The sequence below is a fragment of the Diadema antillarum genome, unplaced genomic scaffold (assembly GCF_040938485.1).
Source record: "Diadema antillarum isolate AM-2024a unplaced genomic scaffold, OU_Dant_1.0 seq00000783_RagTag, whole genome shotgun sequence".
NCBI lineage: Eukaryota > Metazoa > Echinodermata > Echinoidea > Diadematoida > Diadematidae > Diadema > Diadema antillarum.
The window spans coordinates 1,031,219-1,052,281 of NW_027271671.1; the positions used below are offsets into that span (position 1 = coordinate 1,031,219).

Here is a 21,063-nt window from a genome sequence, read left to right on the forward strand (position 1 = left end):
GAGACGGAGAGCTGGGAAATCCCCGTGCCTGACGCAGAAACAATCCTTGACTTCGTCACTATTTACATGTTATCGTCCATTTTGTATTCCTTGATGCTGCGAAATAATTGTTGATGAACATGGAACACACCATCGTCGAATATCTTGCCGAAAACAACGGCTATAGATGTGGATATTGTGGGGCGTCCGATTCCAACTTCTCGCACGGTAAAAAATCATTCAGTCCCACTACTAAGATTTTGTGTAGGACTAGACCTATATGATTGCTCACAAACCACTCAATGCAATGTTCACGTCACTCCTAGCTCCTCCAGGAAGTAGACTAGTCTAGAGTCGTCGTAATTTTAAAACTTAATTGTCTTTTTAATTCTTATGTGCAAGTATATAGTCGGTGGTTTTTCCTTGTGCACAAATAAGGTAATGCTGAACATTCTTTTTCTAGTAAGAACATTTCTAGATTGATAAGTAAAGTTTACATTTTCCTTTGTTTATTTCATTGCGACATTAATTGGACATTTCATAACTAGAGTTCTATTTTGATTTACCAATTAATCAGTAGAAGGCCCCCAGTCTATTATTTTTTTGTAATTGACATTGTGTATTCACGTTGTAATCTTTATCTACCTGGTTAGAACTAGTAAAATTAGTAGAAGTTCCTAGAACTAAGCCCAGATGAATTGACTGAATTTTGTACATTTATTTACTGTTTCTTTACACTGACACGTTAGTAGTGTAAAGAAACAGTAACAGTTGTTAGATGTACAAAATTAAGTCAATTCATCTGGGCTTAGTTCTAGGAACTTCTGCTGTTTTTCATCCCGAGAATGGTTTCACGCCTGATCCTGATCCTGGACGCTTCATCGTCACTGACGAGTGACATCAGCTTCGTCTGATTTGATGGCAAGAAGGTGTCGCGCAGAGAAGACAACGAAGGCAATTTTATCTAGCAACACCTAAGCGCTTTACTTTTGATAACAGCTCAACTTTGGCAATCTTCGTATCAAGCTAACGGTGATTGGCACCAGAGACTTCATTGAGAAGGTGCTGGAATTCAAGATCGAAGATGATTGATGTGTTGTTTCCGTGGATGCGTCTACCCTTTTCACAGGCGCCTGTTTGCAGCCACTACAGCATATTTGGTAATTTAACGCTGAACGCAGCGACTCACTCTATACATGTAATACCACACATTCACTAACACACTGCTTATCTACAAAATCAACCGATGACATGGGCAAAATCTCCAACCAAAGTGAAATATTCTCACCTAAATGACGACATCTCGCATCCAAAATTTCATTTTCGTTACTTTTTAATATCACAGTTATGGAACAAGGGGTCTAAGAAACTGGATTTGTTGTCATTTTCCCAATGTTCATGGATTTTGAATACGTGTCCTCGCATAGAAATAGAACTTTCGCAAGGCGATGTTGGCCGCCATTTTTTTTCCGGAAGTGGATGTTACGATCGAAAAATACAAAAAACATGAGAAAGACAACAGTAACACTGCCACAACTGCAATCCCTGTTCGCAGTCAGTGCATGCGTGCCAGCCCTTTTCACGTGCTTTCGCAATGGGACTTGGCGCTTACGCAACGTTCAAAGCCAAATGAAGGCGTTCAGCAGAAGGCCGTGGAGCACGCGCGTATCGCATAGGAATTGTACATCGGGCCTCGAACTGAGCTATCACTGTCGCGAACCAGCGGACGCTGTACTGGGTCGCGGCCATATCTTTTTTTACTATCGCGATGGACATTGGTCTTGCAATGGTGACAGTAACGTGAATTGGTAAGTGGTCAACCTCTATGATATAACCTGGGTAAAGCAATTTGCAAGTTTGTGTTTCAGAGTGGAAAAACCCTTATGCGGCCGCAAACCGGGGCCCTGTTTCGTAAAGCTGTTAGTAAAGCCGTTCGTAAAGTTACAAACAGCTTTATGAAACAGGGCCCGGGACACTTACTCTAGAAACAGTTCGCACACACCTTGTTCAAGACTCTTACCTAGCTTCAACTCAAGAACCGAGCTTGATCCTGATGAAATTTGTCAACTACTAGAACTCTGCTTATCCATAACCTATTTCAGCTTTGATGGCACTTTTACAAACAGAAACATGATTGTGCTATGGGATCTCCCATATTGCCAGTTCTTGCCAACTTATACATGGAAGACTTCGGAGATAGGGCTCTGAGTTCATTCTCCGGCCAATTACCCGTTCATTGGTTTAGATGTATAGATGACACCTGGGTTAAGATCAGGGGGGTGTTTCATCAACGTTTATCAGCGCTGACAACTTGAATCACCATAGTAACAGTCAGTGCCCAGAGCATCTCAGCCAATCAAAACCAAGGATTTTGCTGAAATTGCTCAGCGCCGACAGTTGTCAGCGCTGACAAGCGTTGATGAAACACCCCCTTGCAGAACTAGAAGCCTTCTTTGCGCACATCAATAACTGCAACCCATGTATCAAGTTCACAGTTGAGACAGCAAAAGACAAACAACTAGCATGCTAGATTGTCTCATCACCATCAAAGACGACGGAATGCTTCTTTCCTTGCTCTACAGGAAATACAGACCAATACCTCCTGTTTGATTCACACCACCCTCTCATTCACAAATTGGGAGTGGTACATGTAAGAACACTCTTTCACAGGGTGTCCTACATTTCGTCCACTGAGGAGGGAAAGGAGAAAGAGCAGAAACATCTCCGGGAAGCACTTTGTGTGTGTGGTTACCACAGATGGAGTATTGAGAAAGCTATCCATCCACACAAATGTCAACATTGGGACAGCGAAACTCGTCCAGCGCCAGAGCATAGGTGTCTAAGTAACCTACGTCAGTTGATGCTGGATCCGCCACTGCAATTGATACATTGAATTTGGAAATGATCAATTTCCTGCCCCCCTCCCCCCTCCCCCCGCTATGAAGAATTTTGGCAGGAGGTTCTTTGATTATTTACAGGGATTTCTATGTGTGTGTATCCTGATATTGCAGGTATGTGGGCCCATGCAATGACATGCCAGGACTACTTGGATTTGATTGACAGGGGCTGGAGAAGGTTAGTAAACAAATGTTCGATAATCCTCTTTACATCTTTCTCACAACTTGAATTGCTTTGTGCTGGGGGGGGGGGGGGGGATGGGAGAGTTTGAGGAGGGGCTTTGATGTGATTTTTGTAGACTCTTTCAAAGCTTGAACGGCTGGGATGTACATGTGCATGTAGTAAACTGACATATTTTCAGAATATTATTAAGAGGGTTTGTATAAATCTTAAGTCTGACCCGCTTTAACATGCAGTGTACGTGTATTGATTTTGGTAATACTGCTGGCGATTTGTGGTATAGTCTTGGTCATATTAGATGCTGTACTACTCCTGATGTTGTTTTCTTGTAAGTTACAGTGCAGGGCTCAAAATACATACAAGGTACATGGAGAACATTATGTAAAGTTCATGCAATGCTCTTTTGAAATACTTTTCAACGAATATTTTTGTCACAAACTTTTGATTTGTAAATGAACAGGAGTGGCAAGTATGTGTACAAGCCAACCATGGACAAGATGTGCTGCCCTCTGTATACCATCCGCTGCCATGCCCCTACCTTCAAGATCTCAAAATCTCAGAAGAAAGTCCTCAAGAAGGCAGCAAAATACTTTACAACAGGGGAAAAGAGTGGAGGAGGGCAAGAAAGAGAGCAAGGGGATGGACTGCCGTCTGATGCTCCCAAACAGAGTGAGGACACCTCTACCCCTAGTCACCAGGAGCCCCCTGCCCCCAGCAGACTCCCACAGATGTCTGGGGAAGAACTGGGGTGTGTAGAGGCAGGGAAGGTCAAGGTGGCAGCAGGGTCGGGTATCACTGAGATCAATGAGAGCCGAGTGCCACGCCCAGATGGGGATGCATCAATGGCTGGTGAGGCAGGGTTACCGGAGAGCCAGCAAGAGAAAACCTCATCAGGGTGTAAAAAGAAGCCAGCTAAACCAGGTACAGTGTGTGTAGCCTTTACATCAACATTCCACTTTAACTTTGCATCAGGCAAAAAGCTTGAGTTATCATATCTGTGTATCCAAGAGCAAGGTTTTATGTTGTGCAACTATCTCAGCAATAGATTTTTCAGTTCTATCCTATTCAACTTTGATCATGAAAGACTCAAGAAACTGATCCAATATTGATAACACACAGAAATTCAAATTTAGCATAAATTTAAGCCAAACAGTATGACACTTTCTTCACATTTTCACTACATTTGTAACTGAATGTGCTGGATACACAGGAAAACTAAGTGCACATGCAGCATTTTCTAATGTAACCATTGAAAAGACTTGAGGTAAAATAGATTAAGGGAATGGAAGAAAAAAAAAGTATCAAAGAAAGGGGGGAAAAAAGCAATGAAGTCCATTTGTTCAAGATATCTTTAAATCAGACTGTGTTGCAAAATGTGCATAGAAAGCACACATTTTACAGGATGCCTTTAATGTTCTTCACTCCTGTGCACACTGATAAATACAGGCTTAGGTGCAGATCCAACAAAGCCACAGTGCAAGAAAGCCAAGTTAAGGCGTTTAGAGAAGAAGCAGCAAAAACTAGCTAAGGGACTGGAGCAGACAGACCACCAGAGCAAAGCACTTGAGGGCCCTAAAACCCTGGAAGAACTCATTATGGACATGCCATCAAATCAACCTTCAAAACATAAACTAGAGGTAAGTCACAAACTATTATGATCTTAATTGCTTTATACTGACGTGTTGAAGCTACAACAGCTACGTACATACATTATACGTTTAATCTTGCAGACTCTGTTGGTCGTGATGTAGTACTGACTTTTCAATTCAGTCTCACAAGATTTTTCATGAGATATGTCATGTTATGATGCCAGTTGACAGGTGTTGATTTTAGAGCTTAACTTTGAGATGATCAGCATGCCCAGTCTTTTTATTTTTTTTTTATTTTTTTAATGCTGTAGCCCAAATAAAATGCTACCAAAGGAAACTAAATTTTAGAAGGATGTGTCAATAAAATCCAAAGTATACCTCTAACATGTGTCTGCAGCAACTATTACACACAAAGTTTGCAATTTCTCAACCCTCTTCAGAATTCTTTGGTTACAGACATGACAAAGGATGAGATTATGTAAAATGAGAGATGATACATGTAGAACAGCACTGCACACTGGCACTTGTCTGACGGTCCCTGACCAGTAAAAAATTACTTTTGGACCAGTAACTTTTCAGGAATGGACCAGTAAAAAATGGAAAAAACTGGATACCTACTGGTCTGACAGACAGGTTGGACCAGCAGAAACACTGGGTTAGTGTGCTGCCTTTGATATAAGATTTGATATTTCAGAGTCAGGACAAATTGAGAAAAACAAAAGTTTAGCACACTGCAGTAAACACTAATGAATTCCTATTTTATGCAAGAATATCACAGTTGTACTACACTACAAGTGAAGTTGCCATTGGCAAAATTGTGATCAATCCAAGTTGGTGTACAAAAATAAGTTAAGTCTGATGTCATCAATGAATGTGCATATTCCCAAAAAAGTTCTCTTCCAAAGACCATGTTATATGAAGAATGTATTTGAAATTGAATGGCAAATAAAGCTTAGCAGTCAACCTTTCATTAGTAGGACTTACAAGTACATTCCATTGTACTAGGTGTTTCAAAAAACATTTCCCACTTTTGATTCTTGATAATTCAAAAACTATATATCAGATAACACTGTCATTGATATGAGTGATAGCTGAATAGTGTACAATTTGGTTGAAGCTGGTTTAAATTTGAAAGCATAGATAAGTTTCATGAAATCCATGATTAATTTCACAGTTAGGTTCCAGACTTTGCTCTATTTTCAACCCTCTGTACAAAATTTCACTTTGCACAGGGGTCAATGGGTATGTATGGGAGTGTGTGGTTAACACCCTGACAATGGTCCTGAACAATGGCCAGGGTTTGAATGCTTCATATTCATTCATTAGAAATTCCACTATCACAGCTAGTCTTTATTCAGCCTCTGGCAGTATCTGTGTAAAGTCAAACGCCTGTCGATACTGTCGTTGAGTCGCGTCAGTGCTCTCCCTACTTCTGAAAAACAAAATTACAATGAATACCTTCTGTTCTATCGTAAACGTGGTGACAGGAAGTAAAGAAAATCAATTAGAGTATATATACACTTGTGTATATGGAGCCTTAAATAAATCTACTCTGAAACAAATCGCCCCAATGATAAATGCTGCCGAACTCTTTACCAAAAATGATCTCTTTTTATCGAAAAAGCGAAAAATTTGTTAGACTATTTAATTAGTAGACAGTTGTATTAAAATGAGGAACTTTAGATCATTTATGCCTATTTATATCCCAAATTTAGTGATATGTGAAGCAAAATTAGAAAATGATTGTCAGCTGGAATGAAATGTGGTGTTTGCAAGCACTTTACCGTGCATGAATTCAGACTAGCAGTGCCCAGGGCAATCCACATGAATTATTGATTAAGCGTTCATGTGACAGGGAGCGCCAGACTGACGCCTAGTCAAACAGGTGGTTCAGGCATGTCCATTGTTCAGGGCCATTGTCAGCACACACTCACATACACATCATTGGTTCCTGTGCGAAGTTCAATTTTTGTACAAAGGGTTAAAATTTGACCAAAATCTGAAACCTTACTTCAAAATCAATCTTAGATTTAATGAAACTGATTTATGCTTTCACGTGCAAATTACCTCCAACCAAATTGTACACTATCCAGCTATTACTCATATCAATGACAGTTTTATCGAATGAATAGTTTTTGAAATTTTATGATCAAAAGTGGGAAATGTTTTTTGAAACACCTAGTAGTTGCTTGGTGTTGTTTTGTTTTGTTTTTTAGGAATTCAACTTTTTAGGTTACAAAGCCATTTTTGTCCAATTCCTTTTGAAATTATGAGCCTCCTTAGTCAACATTTCTGTCTTTATACTACCATAGTGGATTCGTAGAATCTGAAAATTTCTCAATCTTTTGTGAAGTCTTTGTAAGTTTGTCTCTTTCTGTGGAAGACCAATCTAGTAAGATCCAGCCCAATGTCAGATGAATTCAGACGGACATTTGAAGAGAGTTACGCTGTGTACAAGAAATACCAGATGACCATACATAATGACCCGGAAACCAAGTGCACTGTGAAACAGGTATATGGCAGTATGGCTAGCTGTGTTACTGGTTTCTTCTCAGTATCTCGTGCTGATGAATATTTTTTTCATTCCTTTCTTTCCTTTTTTGTTTTTAGGATGATGTTATATTTTCATTTAAAGTTCTTTGTATGTGTACCATTGACTTGAGTGTATTGATTTAAGAAAAAAGAAATTTCGAACTTCAGTCATCTTGTGCCCTTTTCAATTCTGTGAAGTGATCATTTGAATACAGATAGACAAGGCATTATCATTTATAGCTTTAATGGCGAGCATTTTCTGCTAAACAAGTATGCTTATGGTTTGAGGAAGCCATTTTCACAATGCAAGTTTTTACAAGATCTCACATAATTTCACACATTTAAGTGCTTCATAGCCCCACACTGTTATTAAGAACTTCTGTGTTAAATGTTGATGTTTCTGTGGGCATAGATTTTTATTGCCATAACATAAATATGTAGAATGTGTGTCTCTGTTGTGTTAGGAATAATGACTCTTAAAGTTCAAGGTGAAGACTTATAACTCAGTGTTTGTGTGGATTTTGAGTTGCATCAGAGTGGCGTGTGTGTGTGTGCAGATATCAACAAATTAGCCTCGTTTGTTGTCAATTTCGTCAATTATATTGTGATGACAGTTGAGCCACATTTGAGCTCCCAAAACTGAACTTAAGCAAACTGATCCAATGCCTACCATACCATACTATGCCAGATTTGGAGCGTTCAAGCACTCTGTGGAGAAGGCATACTTCATGAGTTACTTTCAGAGGGGGTCAGACGTTACGTAGCGACAGGGTCATTCACCTGGCGCTGAGCTTTGGTGTCCCAAACAAAGGAATGAACTCTGCATTATGACATATGTGTGTGTGTAAGGCGCATTCTTCTCATACCAACTTCTGGTTCGGTTATGGTAGGAGCACATTGATAAGTGGTCCACTTTTGGCTCGGTATGGTAGGGTAAGGTTCACTTTAGGAGTGTTTGAGTGCTCCTCTGGTACGGGTAATGTATGGTACTCTTTAGGAGAGCGCTTGAATGCACCTTATGATGCATGAATGGCATGAAGTGGTGTGTGATAATCATACAAGTTGTGTGCGCAAGAAGTATGTATTCGTCTTGTCACATTGATGGAACTGTGATGCTCTGTGAAAACATCATGTTGTGTTGTATTTTAGTGGATGTTTGGAATCGTGGCTAGAAATGTGTCTGTGGCTCTCCTCTCCTCCTAAATGATACTGTATACGCCATATATTTCGTGAGTCTAGATTTTCGCGAATCAGTATTCCCGACAATGTCGCTAGTGGTTAAATTCACGATCGTGGAGTCCTGCACTGATCAGAGAAATGTAAACACGTGTGTCACATTCACATCGGGATCAGCATCAATATATTTGCATGTCTTTAATTTCGCGAATAGCACTCAACTCACAAAATTCGCGGAAATAAAAACCTCGCGAGATATTCGGCGTATACGGTACTTTAAAAGAAAACACACACAAAGATTGTTGTGTGGAACAACACTGGTAAAATAACAGCAAAAGATGATTGAATGGAGTGAAATACTCTTCTTGTTGCCAAGTCCATCTTCAAACAAAAATGCAAATACATCTCATCTCGAGACTGTTCATGATATTACTGAGGCAAATGCATTACTGCTTATCAGAAATAACAGGTCTTTCAAAGATTGATAGTAAATAGGCAGATAAGGTGAATTTTCTTGACCTTGTTTGGCATGCAGTTGGGTTTTGATTTCATGTAGAATTGTCTGCTCAAACAAAGTATGATACAGTGCACTTCCATTATCATGAACATGGTTATTACAAAATTCTCATTACAAAGAAGTAAAATTTCAGGTTTCAAATTATATATACTGTACGAGCTAAAATTTTCGCATACAGATATTTTCGTGAATTGCAACTTGGATGACATTTTCGCATGTTGTTAATTTTTGTGGTTGCGAGGGTCTAACTGAACTTAGTTATTCGCGAGTTGTTATTTCGCGGTTCAAAGGCGATTCGTGAAATTCGCGAAAATAAAACCACCGCAAAAATTTCAGCTCGTACAGTATATATGTATATATAATAACTTCTTTGATATAATGAGCAGAGGGCTTCATTATAACTAGAGTCGCCTGTATTTCAGAAGTATTAAAGTGTACAATTCACACATGTAGTTGGATTTGTGGTTTACAATCCTCTTGTTGAACATATCACTTGAAAGCAGAGATGATGACCTCTAACTTTACTCCAAACATTCTGTGCAGGAAATAAAGTCACAGCTTGGTACAAAGTCATATTGCTACACTGTTCAACACTCATATTTTCAAAATTTTGTGTGGCAGTGCACGGGGAGAGTAGGGTTAAGATAAGTACGTCAGTATTTGTATCAGTCCTCCATAGTCCTTGACATGGCAAGATATATAAAAATCATGCCTGATCATAAACAGGAAAATACTAATAGTGCCTATAGTTCATGCACTAAGATTGTAAAGACTTGTCTGAGGTACATTGTGAGGGTTTGAAGAACATGAAAACAAAATAAGATAGGCATTAGAAAACCACAGAATTGTGTTTGCTGTCAGTTGTATGTACAGTAAAGCCTTCAGAAATGTACCGGTATTAAAATGAGTGACATCACAGTGACATTACCATACAGCTACCATGTAGGTCAAGGTACCCATTGAATTGTATTTGACATTAGCGAATGATGGCTGAATGGTTTCAGGTGTCATATGATCTTTGCCTGATTCACTGCATTCATGCAAAAGTTAGATTTTCCTTGAAATACTATAAAAACGTTTATCTTTGAATTTCTGAAGCAAGATATCATTATCCTTTGCAGTAAATATCATGTTTATGCCTGCATACATGTAATCAGCTTCGGGGAGAAGAAACCAGTAATACAAACTGTCCTGCCATACAAAGACCTGTATCCTGCCACATGTTCTATTCTACTTCTGTTCTGATTACTTATATCACAGGATGTATATCCAATATACATGCAAATATTCATTTGAAGATAGTAAACTTATTGGTTGAATTGTAGGATATGGATCAAAGCTCCATGCAAAAGATGTTATGGAATCTTTTTATCATCTCCATTATTTGCCATGATCAAAATTTTCTGCCAACATTTTCCAACTTTCTTGTTGGAGTGAAATACAATACAAGTCAATGTCTTCCCAGTTGGCCTGACCTTTGTCCTCTGACCTATAGGTCAGATTGATCCGGACAAACCCACCCAGTCGTGAATACCTTGCCACAGAGGAGGAGAGCCACAGGGTGTATGTCAAATATCAGACCTATGTCCACAATGACCCCCTGGAGGAATGCGCCTTGCAAGATGTGAGTTAAATGAACCATCAGTGTTGCATAGCATTCATTACCTGTAATAGGAGTGAGAGAAATATATAGACTTATGGAGAAAGAGTGTGTGTGTGTGTGTGTTTGTGTGTTTGTGTGCAAAGTGATTCTAAAGTTGATCAGCTTGATTTTACATGCATGAAATCAAATCATTTTTTGGTTGCCTGTAATCAGTTCAGAATTACTCCTGGCCAAATGAACTTACTGTACATTGTAGATTCCCTATCTCAGCAATGTGATTTTTAGGTGATACGCTAACGAGGCGTATCACCTATTGTGTTTGCTCGAAATTTCAATTTCTTTCTGACGAATTTTGTGAACAAACTATCTCAATAATGACTTGACCAATTCACATCATATCTCATGACAATATCTCAGTACCGTAACATTTTCATGACGATAACTTATCTGTGACGTCATCTAGGCGCCATTTTTTGATTTTCAGTAATCGATCATAACTTCATAACTAAATGCCATTTCTTTACCATTATCGGCAGACATAAAGTTCAAGTCACGTCTGATCGTCCTGTACTATGCTAATTACCCAGGTCACCATGACGTGCGCATACGTGCGCGCCAAAATTTTAAAGTGCTCAAATCGACATCCCAATAGGTTTTCTTGAAGTTTCAGACAATTCTAAGCGTTACAAAAAATACCGTGACGAGTTTTAAATCTCGTTAGCGTTGAAATAATCTGTGTATGTAGAGCTTCTAAACTCACGTAGACAACACACAGGCAAGGACATCAAAATTTCATTTCTTATATTCAAGCATTAAATGTAATGTGTTCAGTGATGACAAGTCACTATCCTCACATTCTGAGTGAAAGTAGCATTGGCTACCTCTCATTAAGACTGTGACAATCAGTCTACATCTGCCATTATATCATCCAGTGTATCCACCCTTTTTTTGCCTCCCTTTGTTAGTACAAGCGATTCCTGGTAGACTCCCCACTGCTGGAATACCATTCAGAAGAGACCCCAGAGTGTGGCTACGGATCTTTCCATCAGCACTACGTCCTGGATGGCAAGATTATTGCTGTTGGCGTTGTTGACATCCTGCCCACTTGCCTCTCATCGGTGTACTTCTACTATGACCCAGACTACCGGTTCCTCTCTCTCGGTACCTTCTCTGCTCTCAGGTACATTCCACCTTCAGTGTCCTCTCACCAGTGGTGCAACTGCACCATCCATAGACACATAATACGTGGACTACCATTCTTTATGGTGCACCAAGATGAGAAACCAACATACATAGGCAAGGCATCTAAAGGGTGTGGCTTCAGTCGCCTGGTACTTTTATTCATTTTAGCCCAAGAGGGACGACTCTTTTGTCTATGCCTCACTTCATTTTGAGTGCCTTGTACAAAATAGATACAGGTTGTTTGTGAAGTTAAAAATAAAAGGAGCGACTGTGAAATAGGGTAGCAGCCATGTTTAGCATTAACCTACAAGCTCCATGAAATTGTATTTGTAAATGACAATGTAGATGGAAAGAGTAGAATCATGCCCAATTCTAGAGCAAATGTAGTCGATTAAGTCACTGATCATACAAATGCAAGTGCAAGTGTGTGGATGATAGCCTACTACATCTTTATAGTGTAATCCTTTGAGAATGAACTTAAGACCCTCTAGCAGAAATCTTGAACAACTTCTTTTTCTTGCTTTCAAAAAGTCAATAAAAGACTGCATGATTTGTTTACTAAGCCATACATCTGGTGAAGTACATTTTAGAATCACTACACAGTCCCAATTGCCATATCATTCTACATTTTTATGCCATTTTTTCATAGTGGATCATTGTGAACATTTCCTCTAATATACAGACTGGTAGATGAGTCTATGCCAGTTGCATTGTGTGTGTACACAGTGTTGAAATATAATTCTCAATATGCATATACACCATATCACTGCAACGTCATTAGCATTGATATTTTCATTAAAGCCTTCAGGCGTATTTGTCTCAATACCAATATTCCTTCTTCAACTTCCTAATTTTAGTGGGATCCAGAGAGCTTTGACTATTTTCTTTCAATTCTGCTTGCCAACATATTGCGATGAATGTACTCACTTGTGAGAAAATAACATTTTCCTTTCTCATTCAATAACGACATGTTTTGCTCTGTGCCTATTTGATGTAGTTTCCTGAAACATGCATGAAAGTTACAATTATGGTAACTTTCATCCAATGGTAACTTCCATGGAATTCTTGATTTTGATTGGCTGTTGAGTATTGTTACCATGATAGTTACCATTGGATGGCAAAGTTACCATAATTGTAACTTTTATGCAATGCTACTCAGATTTCTTCATCTCAGAATAAAACATTTTCTTTGTCAAATCTCTTTGTGTCTTTATCACCATGTGACTTCCAGGGAAATAGCTTTCACAAGACTTCTACAGGTTACAGCACCCTCCATAGAGTACTACTACATGGGTTTCTATGTTCACTCCTGCCGAAAAATGAGATACAAGGTAAGACATTGTGGTCATTACCAGGCATTAATTCACCAAATCTATGAGGAGGGGAATGCATTGAATTACGTCATTTATTACATTGTATGATATCTGGCTCCCCATAGACTCTGTACAGCACCAACCAGTTTCCCTTGTGATTAAGATAACACTTCTAGGAAGAAATGAAATACCATGGCTTCATGATGCATCACTTTATATTTCCTCTCGTTTGGATATAAAATGGGTTGTGCATTTGATTGAGGGGGGGGGGGGGGATCTTCCTGTGTGTAATTCTGTATGATATATACATGAAATACAGCAGCATCATGGTGCAATGAGGAATTGTGGACATTTTCAATCTAGACACCTATCAGCGAGGAATGCATCCCTGAAATGGAGACAGTGCACAAAATGAAAATAAAAGTACAGTTATTGTAGTGCCCAGAGTCAATCTGTTCTTTACTGTGTGCAATCAACAATCAGTAAGAGGTTTTTTTGTTTGTTTTTGTTTTTTTTCTCTTTCTCTCTTGCAAATTCTCTGCTTTGGTACCAACTATTCAAAGCAAGACATATGTTCTGGGCATCTCATTCAAATCTACAGTTTCCACAATTTTATATAAGCTTAAAATGACCCTGAAACTCTGAGAGATTATTTTTTTCCCTTAATTCCAGAGATGTGAACCTTCGCTTAATTATTTTGAAATAGAAAGTCATTAATCAGTGGCTTTGTGTTTTGCTCATTAAAGTATTAGTTTAGCCCCTGCCTGTCTAAGTTTTATGTCATGTTGCCACTCTTGGGCGTGTGAAAGGTTTCACTTTCTGAGTAAAAATTTTGGGAGGTATGTTGTCAAAGTTTCAGATTTTCTTTGTGTTTCTACTTTATGTTTGTTTTGAAGGAAATCGGCCCTTTGAGTAACTGGTCGTAAAAACTAGCTCTCCTCATCAACACTTAATGTCAGGTCCTCTGTGCAGTTTAGTGTGACTGTATCAAAATCATTCAAAGATGAATAGGAGTTTTGGGGAAGTTGCAAATATGTGGGTCGTGAAATCATGACAGCATAGTCATAATGATGCAGCAAAATCATAATCCAGAGCAATATTCCGCTGAAATCTTCAGTGTTCAAACAAACACAAAATCTATGGCAGGTTAATCAGCAAAGGAAATTAAAGTTGAGAGCATGTAAGTCTGTTTTATTTCAGCTAACTTACCTATTGAAATTTGAAATGATGTACATTGCCATCTGATAGTGTTTTGATTCTTTTTGTTATTTCAAATTGTTAATTTTAGAGCAGGAGAAATGTCACTGGCACAACCAGTTTTTCCCTTTAATCTAGAGTCAATATGGTCTTTTCCTGGTCATGTGTGCACCATTTCAGATTGATTGGATGGGAATTTCCCTTAAAGTCTGACAGATGATTGTCACCACCTCCAAAAAAAATATGGAAACAGCAGCAGCTGTCAAAGCACACTTGCAAAAGAAAACCACATATTTCTTCGAACGGTATAACCACATTTCTTTAATGAGATGAAACAACAAACTTGCATGATTTCCAATAGAAAACTATGTCAGCAAAACCCTGAACAGTGAAGTGAGGTTCATACAAGAAACTTCAGTGGTCATTAGTTCTTTCACTTTAGTTTACAGTAGTAATAGCCCCCCCCCCCCCCCCCAAAAAAAAAAAAAAAAAAAAAAAAGAAAGAAAGAAAGAAAAAGAAAAAAGAAAAAAATGATTTTGGTAACTGTTGTGTTTTTTAATTTGGAAAAAAAAATGGAAAAGTTGTGGAAACGACGCTTAGATGTTATAATATGGACAGTTATGTATCTTTTTTACCCCTGAGATTTTCTTTTTGGAAAAAAAAAAATTAAATTTACCATAATTACACTTGTGTCTATTTTAGTAAATGCTGATTTACTCTGAATGGGAGATGTCATCTTCCTGGACATTCATCCAATAGGTATTGATTTACTTAATATCAATAAATGCCAAACTCCATGCTGGTCTGCGCTGCTCATTACATGCCATGATATGAAAAAAAGCCTAACACATCACATGTCCAACTCACTGCTTGTCCATTGGTGTTCTACTCTAGTTTTAAAGGTCTTTTTTTTTTTTATTAATGCTGTATCAGCATGATTACATGCTAGAGTAAAATAATTCAAATATTAGATGAGTCAATTGAATCTTGTTCTGTTTCCTCCCTGTAATCAATGTCTGTTGTTTCACTCCTCAACCTGAAGGGTCAGTACTACCCCTCTTACCTTTTGTGCCCCGAGGGGTACACCTGGCACCCCATGGAGGAATGCAGACCCCTTCTGGATGCCAACAAGTACTCCCGCTTCAGCCCCCCTACCACAGGTAGCTTACAAAATCTGCTTCCAAATCAAGCTGTCATATGTACAGCTGAAACATCACGCCTTTACGCTTTACCTGTTAGTATGGAAACATTCATGGATTTATCCGAGCCATAAAGGAATCATAATAGCAGCTAATGTCAACTCTTGTAGACTGATCTTATATCAAAAGTGATATGAAGTGATTAAATGAAATAACTTGCACAATACCGATCAATGATGCCTTCTTTGTATGTCTTGTCATTGCTGAGATGCCTGCACAAACCCTGTGTGGTATAGTTCATGAAGCTTAGCATTATAATGCATTGCTCACATTAGTTTTCCTTGAATCAATTTCAACTGATGCACATTTAAGTTTCTTGTATGCATGTGGTTTTTGGGAAATGGAAATAGCTCAGAACATACCTATTCAAGGCATTTTTGTAAACTGTTTCACTCCTATGATGTTTTATAGCTGTTTTCATTCCTCACAGGGTTAAAAAATCAGTTCAGATTTCAACGCTGTGATATTTGACTTAACAGATGCAGGAAGTAATGTGATATCTAAATCAATATTTATCTTTGCAGTTGATGTACCATATTCGCTGAGAGACATCCTGGTCTTGCACAAGCATGTAGCTATGACATACAACGTTTACAAGCAGTACCGTCCCAACGCCAAGGACTCAGACGAAGTGGAGGAGTATGCGCGGCTCGCTGGAAAGAAATGTGTCGAGAAGATGCTTTTATACAGACACTGAGAGGCTGGTAGCCATGGTAACAGAGAGGGATTGCGTGTATGCTCCCCTGATACACAGAATTTCATCCTGTTAGAATAGTATAAGATTTATTGTTCCACATCAATCATATCAAAATTGTTACAATATAACAAAGATATCAGAGAACCTGCTGGACAGCTGAGTATTGATAACTGTGTGTAGACTTTGTCCATCACTATGGTATTATTCTTCTCCCACACATACTGTCAACTTCTTCGTACTGGGTTTCTTTTTCCTTTCTGATGCCAAGTGCACATTCCACTGTAGTGTGTGTGCAAAGAGGGCAGATGGCTACTTCAGTGCACACAGAATCTTAGTTTATCACTGACTTGAATAGCAGCTGTTTCTAGTGCATGTATCTACTGTCTTTTTTGCTCAAAGTTGTCACCTCCGTGCAATATGACTCTTTACGAGAACACTTTTTTTTTAATGTAATGAAATTATTCTGTATGGTCTTCATGTTCAATGTTTTTGTGAACCCAAATGTAGCCCAAACCTTTATCACACTTCATTACAGAGCTTCTTGTCTGATATTTTGCACTCAGTTACTGTACGTACACATGATATTCAGAACTATACCAAATTTTTGAACATTTATCAGAATGACATACTGTCATCAATAGCTTTGTTCCAGACGAAGAATGAAGAAGTTCTGACATCCACTGACATGAAAAAAAAAAATACTGTTGCCCACTCACTCAAGTGTACTTCTGATATATTGGACCTCAAGTTGATAACATATAAAGTGAAACACAAGGTTGCTCCCTCCCTCAGTTGCGCCATCATACAGGGCTTCTTGAGAGCTTGTTCTCTGACTTTCTAGCATGCTGCTCCACAAGAGAGAAGTATGCTCTATGTAATGTAGAAGTACATTTAAAGTCTTGGATGTAGGGAGATAACTTACCAAAACTTACCCATGGAAAGAGTGTGTAAATAGAGATGTCACCATAAAAAATGGCCAACTTCTGCTTCAAATGGCAATTATGAGTCAGAAGTGCTAGAGTATTGTATCGATAGTCACGTTAGTGGGGGCACTGTCGCATAGTGGAATAGACTCTTGACTATCAATCGGAGGACCCGAGTTTGATTCCCATCTGTGCTTTATGTCCTGATGGACAAGATGTTTTACCCACCATGTCCCTCTCAACCCAGGTGTACAAAATGAGTACCTGGCAATGCTAGGGTAATAATAATGGCAGGGCCCTCTAGTAGAGCAGTGCTAATACTGAAGAGGCTATCCTGAATAAAGAATACAGTGTTATAATATTCTTATTATTATTATGTTTAAAAAATCAACTTATTCTAACCTTGGCAACAAACTGAAGATAGTAGAAGGTTTAAAAGAGGAAAAGTGGATATTGAGTGAATAATTCTCACCTTTAAAAACGATGCATATCAGCTTGACTTTGTTGATGGGTAATCGTGACATCAACTGTCAAACTGATAACCTTGAAGGAAGTTTCCTACCACCTGTACACTTCAAGTTCATCATAGCTCTTGAGTCATTACTCTTTTGTGCCAATCAAGTGAAACACTGGATGCAGATTCCAAGAATCTTGACCCCCCCCCCCCCTTCCTGTAAAACAACACTTTTGGGCAATTTCCATATCCTGTCTCATTCGATGTTAGCTGATGACCATGGATGGCACATTAAGTTGTCACTCATGATCTGGCAAGTATGACAAGGGCAACAATCTTTTTTTTTTAATGTGTTTGTCATCAGTGCGTTAAAGAGGATCTTTGGCGTGAAAATGAAAACATAAATAAACATAGATGTTAAAATGAAGAGAATACATGAAAATAAGCGTAGCATTGTTTACCATGCCCTCTAATGATATTCATAATTTCATAGATATTGACAACATAAAAGCTATCACTGATCCACTATGGTTCTAGAGATACTCATTCTGTGTTCAAATAGTCCTAAGCTTGTGAAGCTATGAAGATATTGTGAAATGCATATACCATTATGTGTGTTGTAGAATCAGGTATGTGGAAGTACCTGGTACATCCTATCTGGCATGTCTAAGTTTCCTGAGGCTTGCCAGTGTAAACATGGTAGTTCTGATATAAAAATTGGGGATATTTCTTGGCTATCATTATTGTGATTACACAATTTGATTGACAGGTCTGAGACATGGTGCATTCTTTGTCTCTGTAACTGGATTTTATTTCATGTGGGTGATATGAGGGAGTTGCATGGATACCCAGGCTAAATACTGAAGGTTGAAGAAAAAACAAACAAACAAACAATCATGATGAAGCCTTGGAGATGTTGGAAAGGCATATTTCTTTGACAGCTTCACCCCTTTGCCTTTCCCTCATTGATGCTCCCTGTGTTTTAGCTGTGTGAAGTCTTGCTGAAGAGAGTCAACTTCTGTATATTGGATATTGTCATATTTATCTGCTGAGGACAACATAAAGAGAAAACAGCAGTTTCTGACAATACACAGAGCAGGAACAATCTATAAGGTTAACCTGTAGACTGCTAGTCTGCTTGTGTATAGAGTGCAGACAAGAACTTGTCCAAGTCACACTCCCAAGTGTTCCATGTACACTGACATGAATGCTGCTGGGTGCTTGCCAATATTGGACAGTGTCACACTGTGGTGCCAACAATGCACACAAAACATTGGACTTACAGCTGGTTCGGCAGGAAGGCTTTTCTGTTGTTTATTTCATTTTTCAGTGTGTTGTAGGTCACAATATTGACAACTTGGTCCGTGTGTGAAGGTTAACAGTTGAAAGTACGGCTGTCATCAAACCCTTTGCCAGGAAGTATGTATCTCTGTAAATGCAGTCTGTCTCTGAGGTTTATTGGTGTACAGGATTACAACCACATGTTGTGAGTTGTCAGTTATTTTCCTTCATTTACGTGAAGGTTGTGTTTACGGCAGCGCTGAGATATCCTCAGTTTCCACTGTCAGAGGTGGAAATTGAGTTCACAGTGGATGTGATGTGTACTATTCAAGGTTTATTTGACTTTTTCGCAGTGAAATGCTTCCCTCGTTTTTCTGTTGCATGTGGTTGGCTTTTGCGTCAGGCTTGAGATTTTCTGATGTGAGCGTGAAATTTTGAGGTGTTTCAGATTAGACTTTCTCATGAAGCTTTTCCGTTCTTTCTTTCTTTTTATGGAGGGATCAGATTTTCCATTTCCCCTGCTTTGCCCTCAACACCGAAAAGAGCATAATCCCAATATAATATCCGAGAATAATCCGATATATGTCAGAAAACACTTTAATCCTTTCTTTATGCAGGCGTCACACTGTCCTTAAGTTGAGCAAAGATGGGTACATGATAAAGGATATATTCCAATTCGACTCTGATCATATACATAAACATTGGGTCATTTGTGACAACATCTTAACCCGTTGAGGAAGAGCTAATTTTGCTGCAACACTCATTTCCCATAGACGCCTGCCCGAGTATACTCAGGACTAGTCTTCAGTGGGTTAAAGCCATCGTGTTACTGCAGGTGGAGTTTCCGAGGCTGCTTACAACAGGTCGTACTTGCTTTGGCTGTTGATCAGCTTTTAACAAGGCTTGGGGCCAGCTTCTTTGATGAATTGAAAAGTCCATATTCATATGGCCATCATGTGTCAATTTTGGGACAGTGTGGCACCAGCCTTAGGAACTGTTTTGTTGAGGAATGACCATTTTTGTTCAGTAGTACTTGTAAAAGTGGCTATTTTTGCTTGAGTAACTTTTCATCCCTTGCCGAGTAAGATGAGTTTTGCATGTTTTTGATTCCGTGTAACCCCTCATGTAGTGGTACATATATGAAGCAAAAATATTTGTGTGCTTTTATTTTCGTGCAAGTGGTTGGTCACACGAGATGCTCAAAAATTTCAACCCTGCAAAAGTTTTTACAGTAAATGAAATTAGCGGTCTGTGTACCCTCTCACTTGTCTTTGAATGGTTTGTTTTGAGGTATCTCTGTTGATGCAGATTGATAAATATCCATTTCATTTTACAGGTTTGAAATCCAAATGGTCTTCCCAAGACATACCAAAGGCTTGCTATATCAGATGAGACAAGCTTATCCTTAGGCTGAATAATTTGATTGTTTATCTAAACAGAGAGGATATGTGTGTAAGTGATGGTTGTGATAATGTTTATGTATTCATGGAGTTAGCACAGATGTTAAAGACGACGCTCTTGGCACATGACGCACAAAATGGTATGTAGTTATAGTTAATGAGAATCAAGAGTTTTCACTCAAAGGCAGCTTCAAAATTCTGGTTGAGGCAATGTGGAAGACTGTTCTATGCGTGTATTGCAGCTTTCTTATGAGTACTGTAATAACCCCATGAGCCTTATTGTGCACATGCTTTGTTACATCATTTGAAGAAAATATGCAAAGAATATATGCATCAGTTTAATCACAAGATGTGTCAATAAGTACTGAAAAGTATAGGTGATGTCAGGCAAATCATATATGAAAAAAAAAAGAACAACTTGGACATATACGGAGATAGCCATAGAGCGTGGCATTTATTCACATCATTGAGTAGGGTATCAGCAAGTGTGGATATTTCAGACTCAGTACTTCAAGTGTGTATATGACAAATATATCTGATAGAGGTGTTCCAAAAATAGTAGACACTTCACATAACATTGTATTACAGCAGGAGATGGTTGCCAAAATCAATTTATGAGGATCTTTATAAATTTATATAAATGACTGTATACATCCTAGTACTGTACTCAGAATCCCCATCAACCCCCACCCCCACGCACACCAAATGATAATAATAATAATAATAATAATAATAATAATAATAATAATAATAATAATAATAATAATGATAATAATAATAATAATAATAATAATAATAATAATAATAATAATAATAATAATAATAATAATAATAATAATATAATAATAATAATAATAATAATAATAATAATAATAATGATAATAATAATAATAATAATAATAATAATAATGATAATAATTTTAAAAAATAGATAAGATGACT

At 38.3% G+C, this 21,063-nt stretch overlaps 1 protein-coding gene across 1 annotated transcript; it reads left to right on the forward strand.

The window, feature by feature from the left end:
* Nucleotides 1-10: 10 nt before the first annotated feature.
* Nucleotides 11-16,063, forward strand: LOC139739145 (arginyl-tRNA--protein transferase 1-like). Its single transcript, XM_071649761.1, has 9 exons — nucleotides 11-207; nucleotides 2,991-3,054; nucleotides 3,518-3,978; nucleotides 4,504-4,694; nucleotides 7,030-7,158; nucleotides 11,440-11,654; nucleotides 12,888-12,987; nucleotides 15,210-15,327; nucleotides 15,891-16,063. Exons 1-9 carry the CDS (start codon nucleotides 114-116, stop codon nucleotides 16,061-16,063), a joined length of 1,545 nt encoding a protein of 514 aa, XP_071505862.1. The 5' UTR covers nucleotides 11-113.
* The last annotated feature ends 5,000 nt before the right edge of the window (nucleotides 16,064-21,063 follow it).

What these genes read in the sequence shown, in the direction of transcription:
- LOC139739145 (XM_071649761.1), top strand. Translation starts at nt 114, where the DNA reads ATGAACATGGAACACACCATCGTCGAATATCTTGCCGAAAACAACGGC. An exon ending in GGTACCTTCTCTGCTCTCAG is followed by an intron (nt 11,655 to 12,887) that starts GTACATTCCACC and finishes TGTGACTTCCAG; the next exon opens with GGAAATAGCTTTCACAAGAC. An exon ending in CTTCAGCCCCCCTACCACAG is followed by an intron (nt 15,328 to 15,890) that starts GTAGCTTACAAA and finishes TTATCTTTGCAG; the next exon opens with TTGATGTACCATATTCGCTG.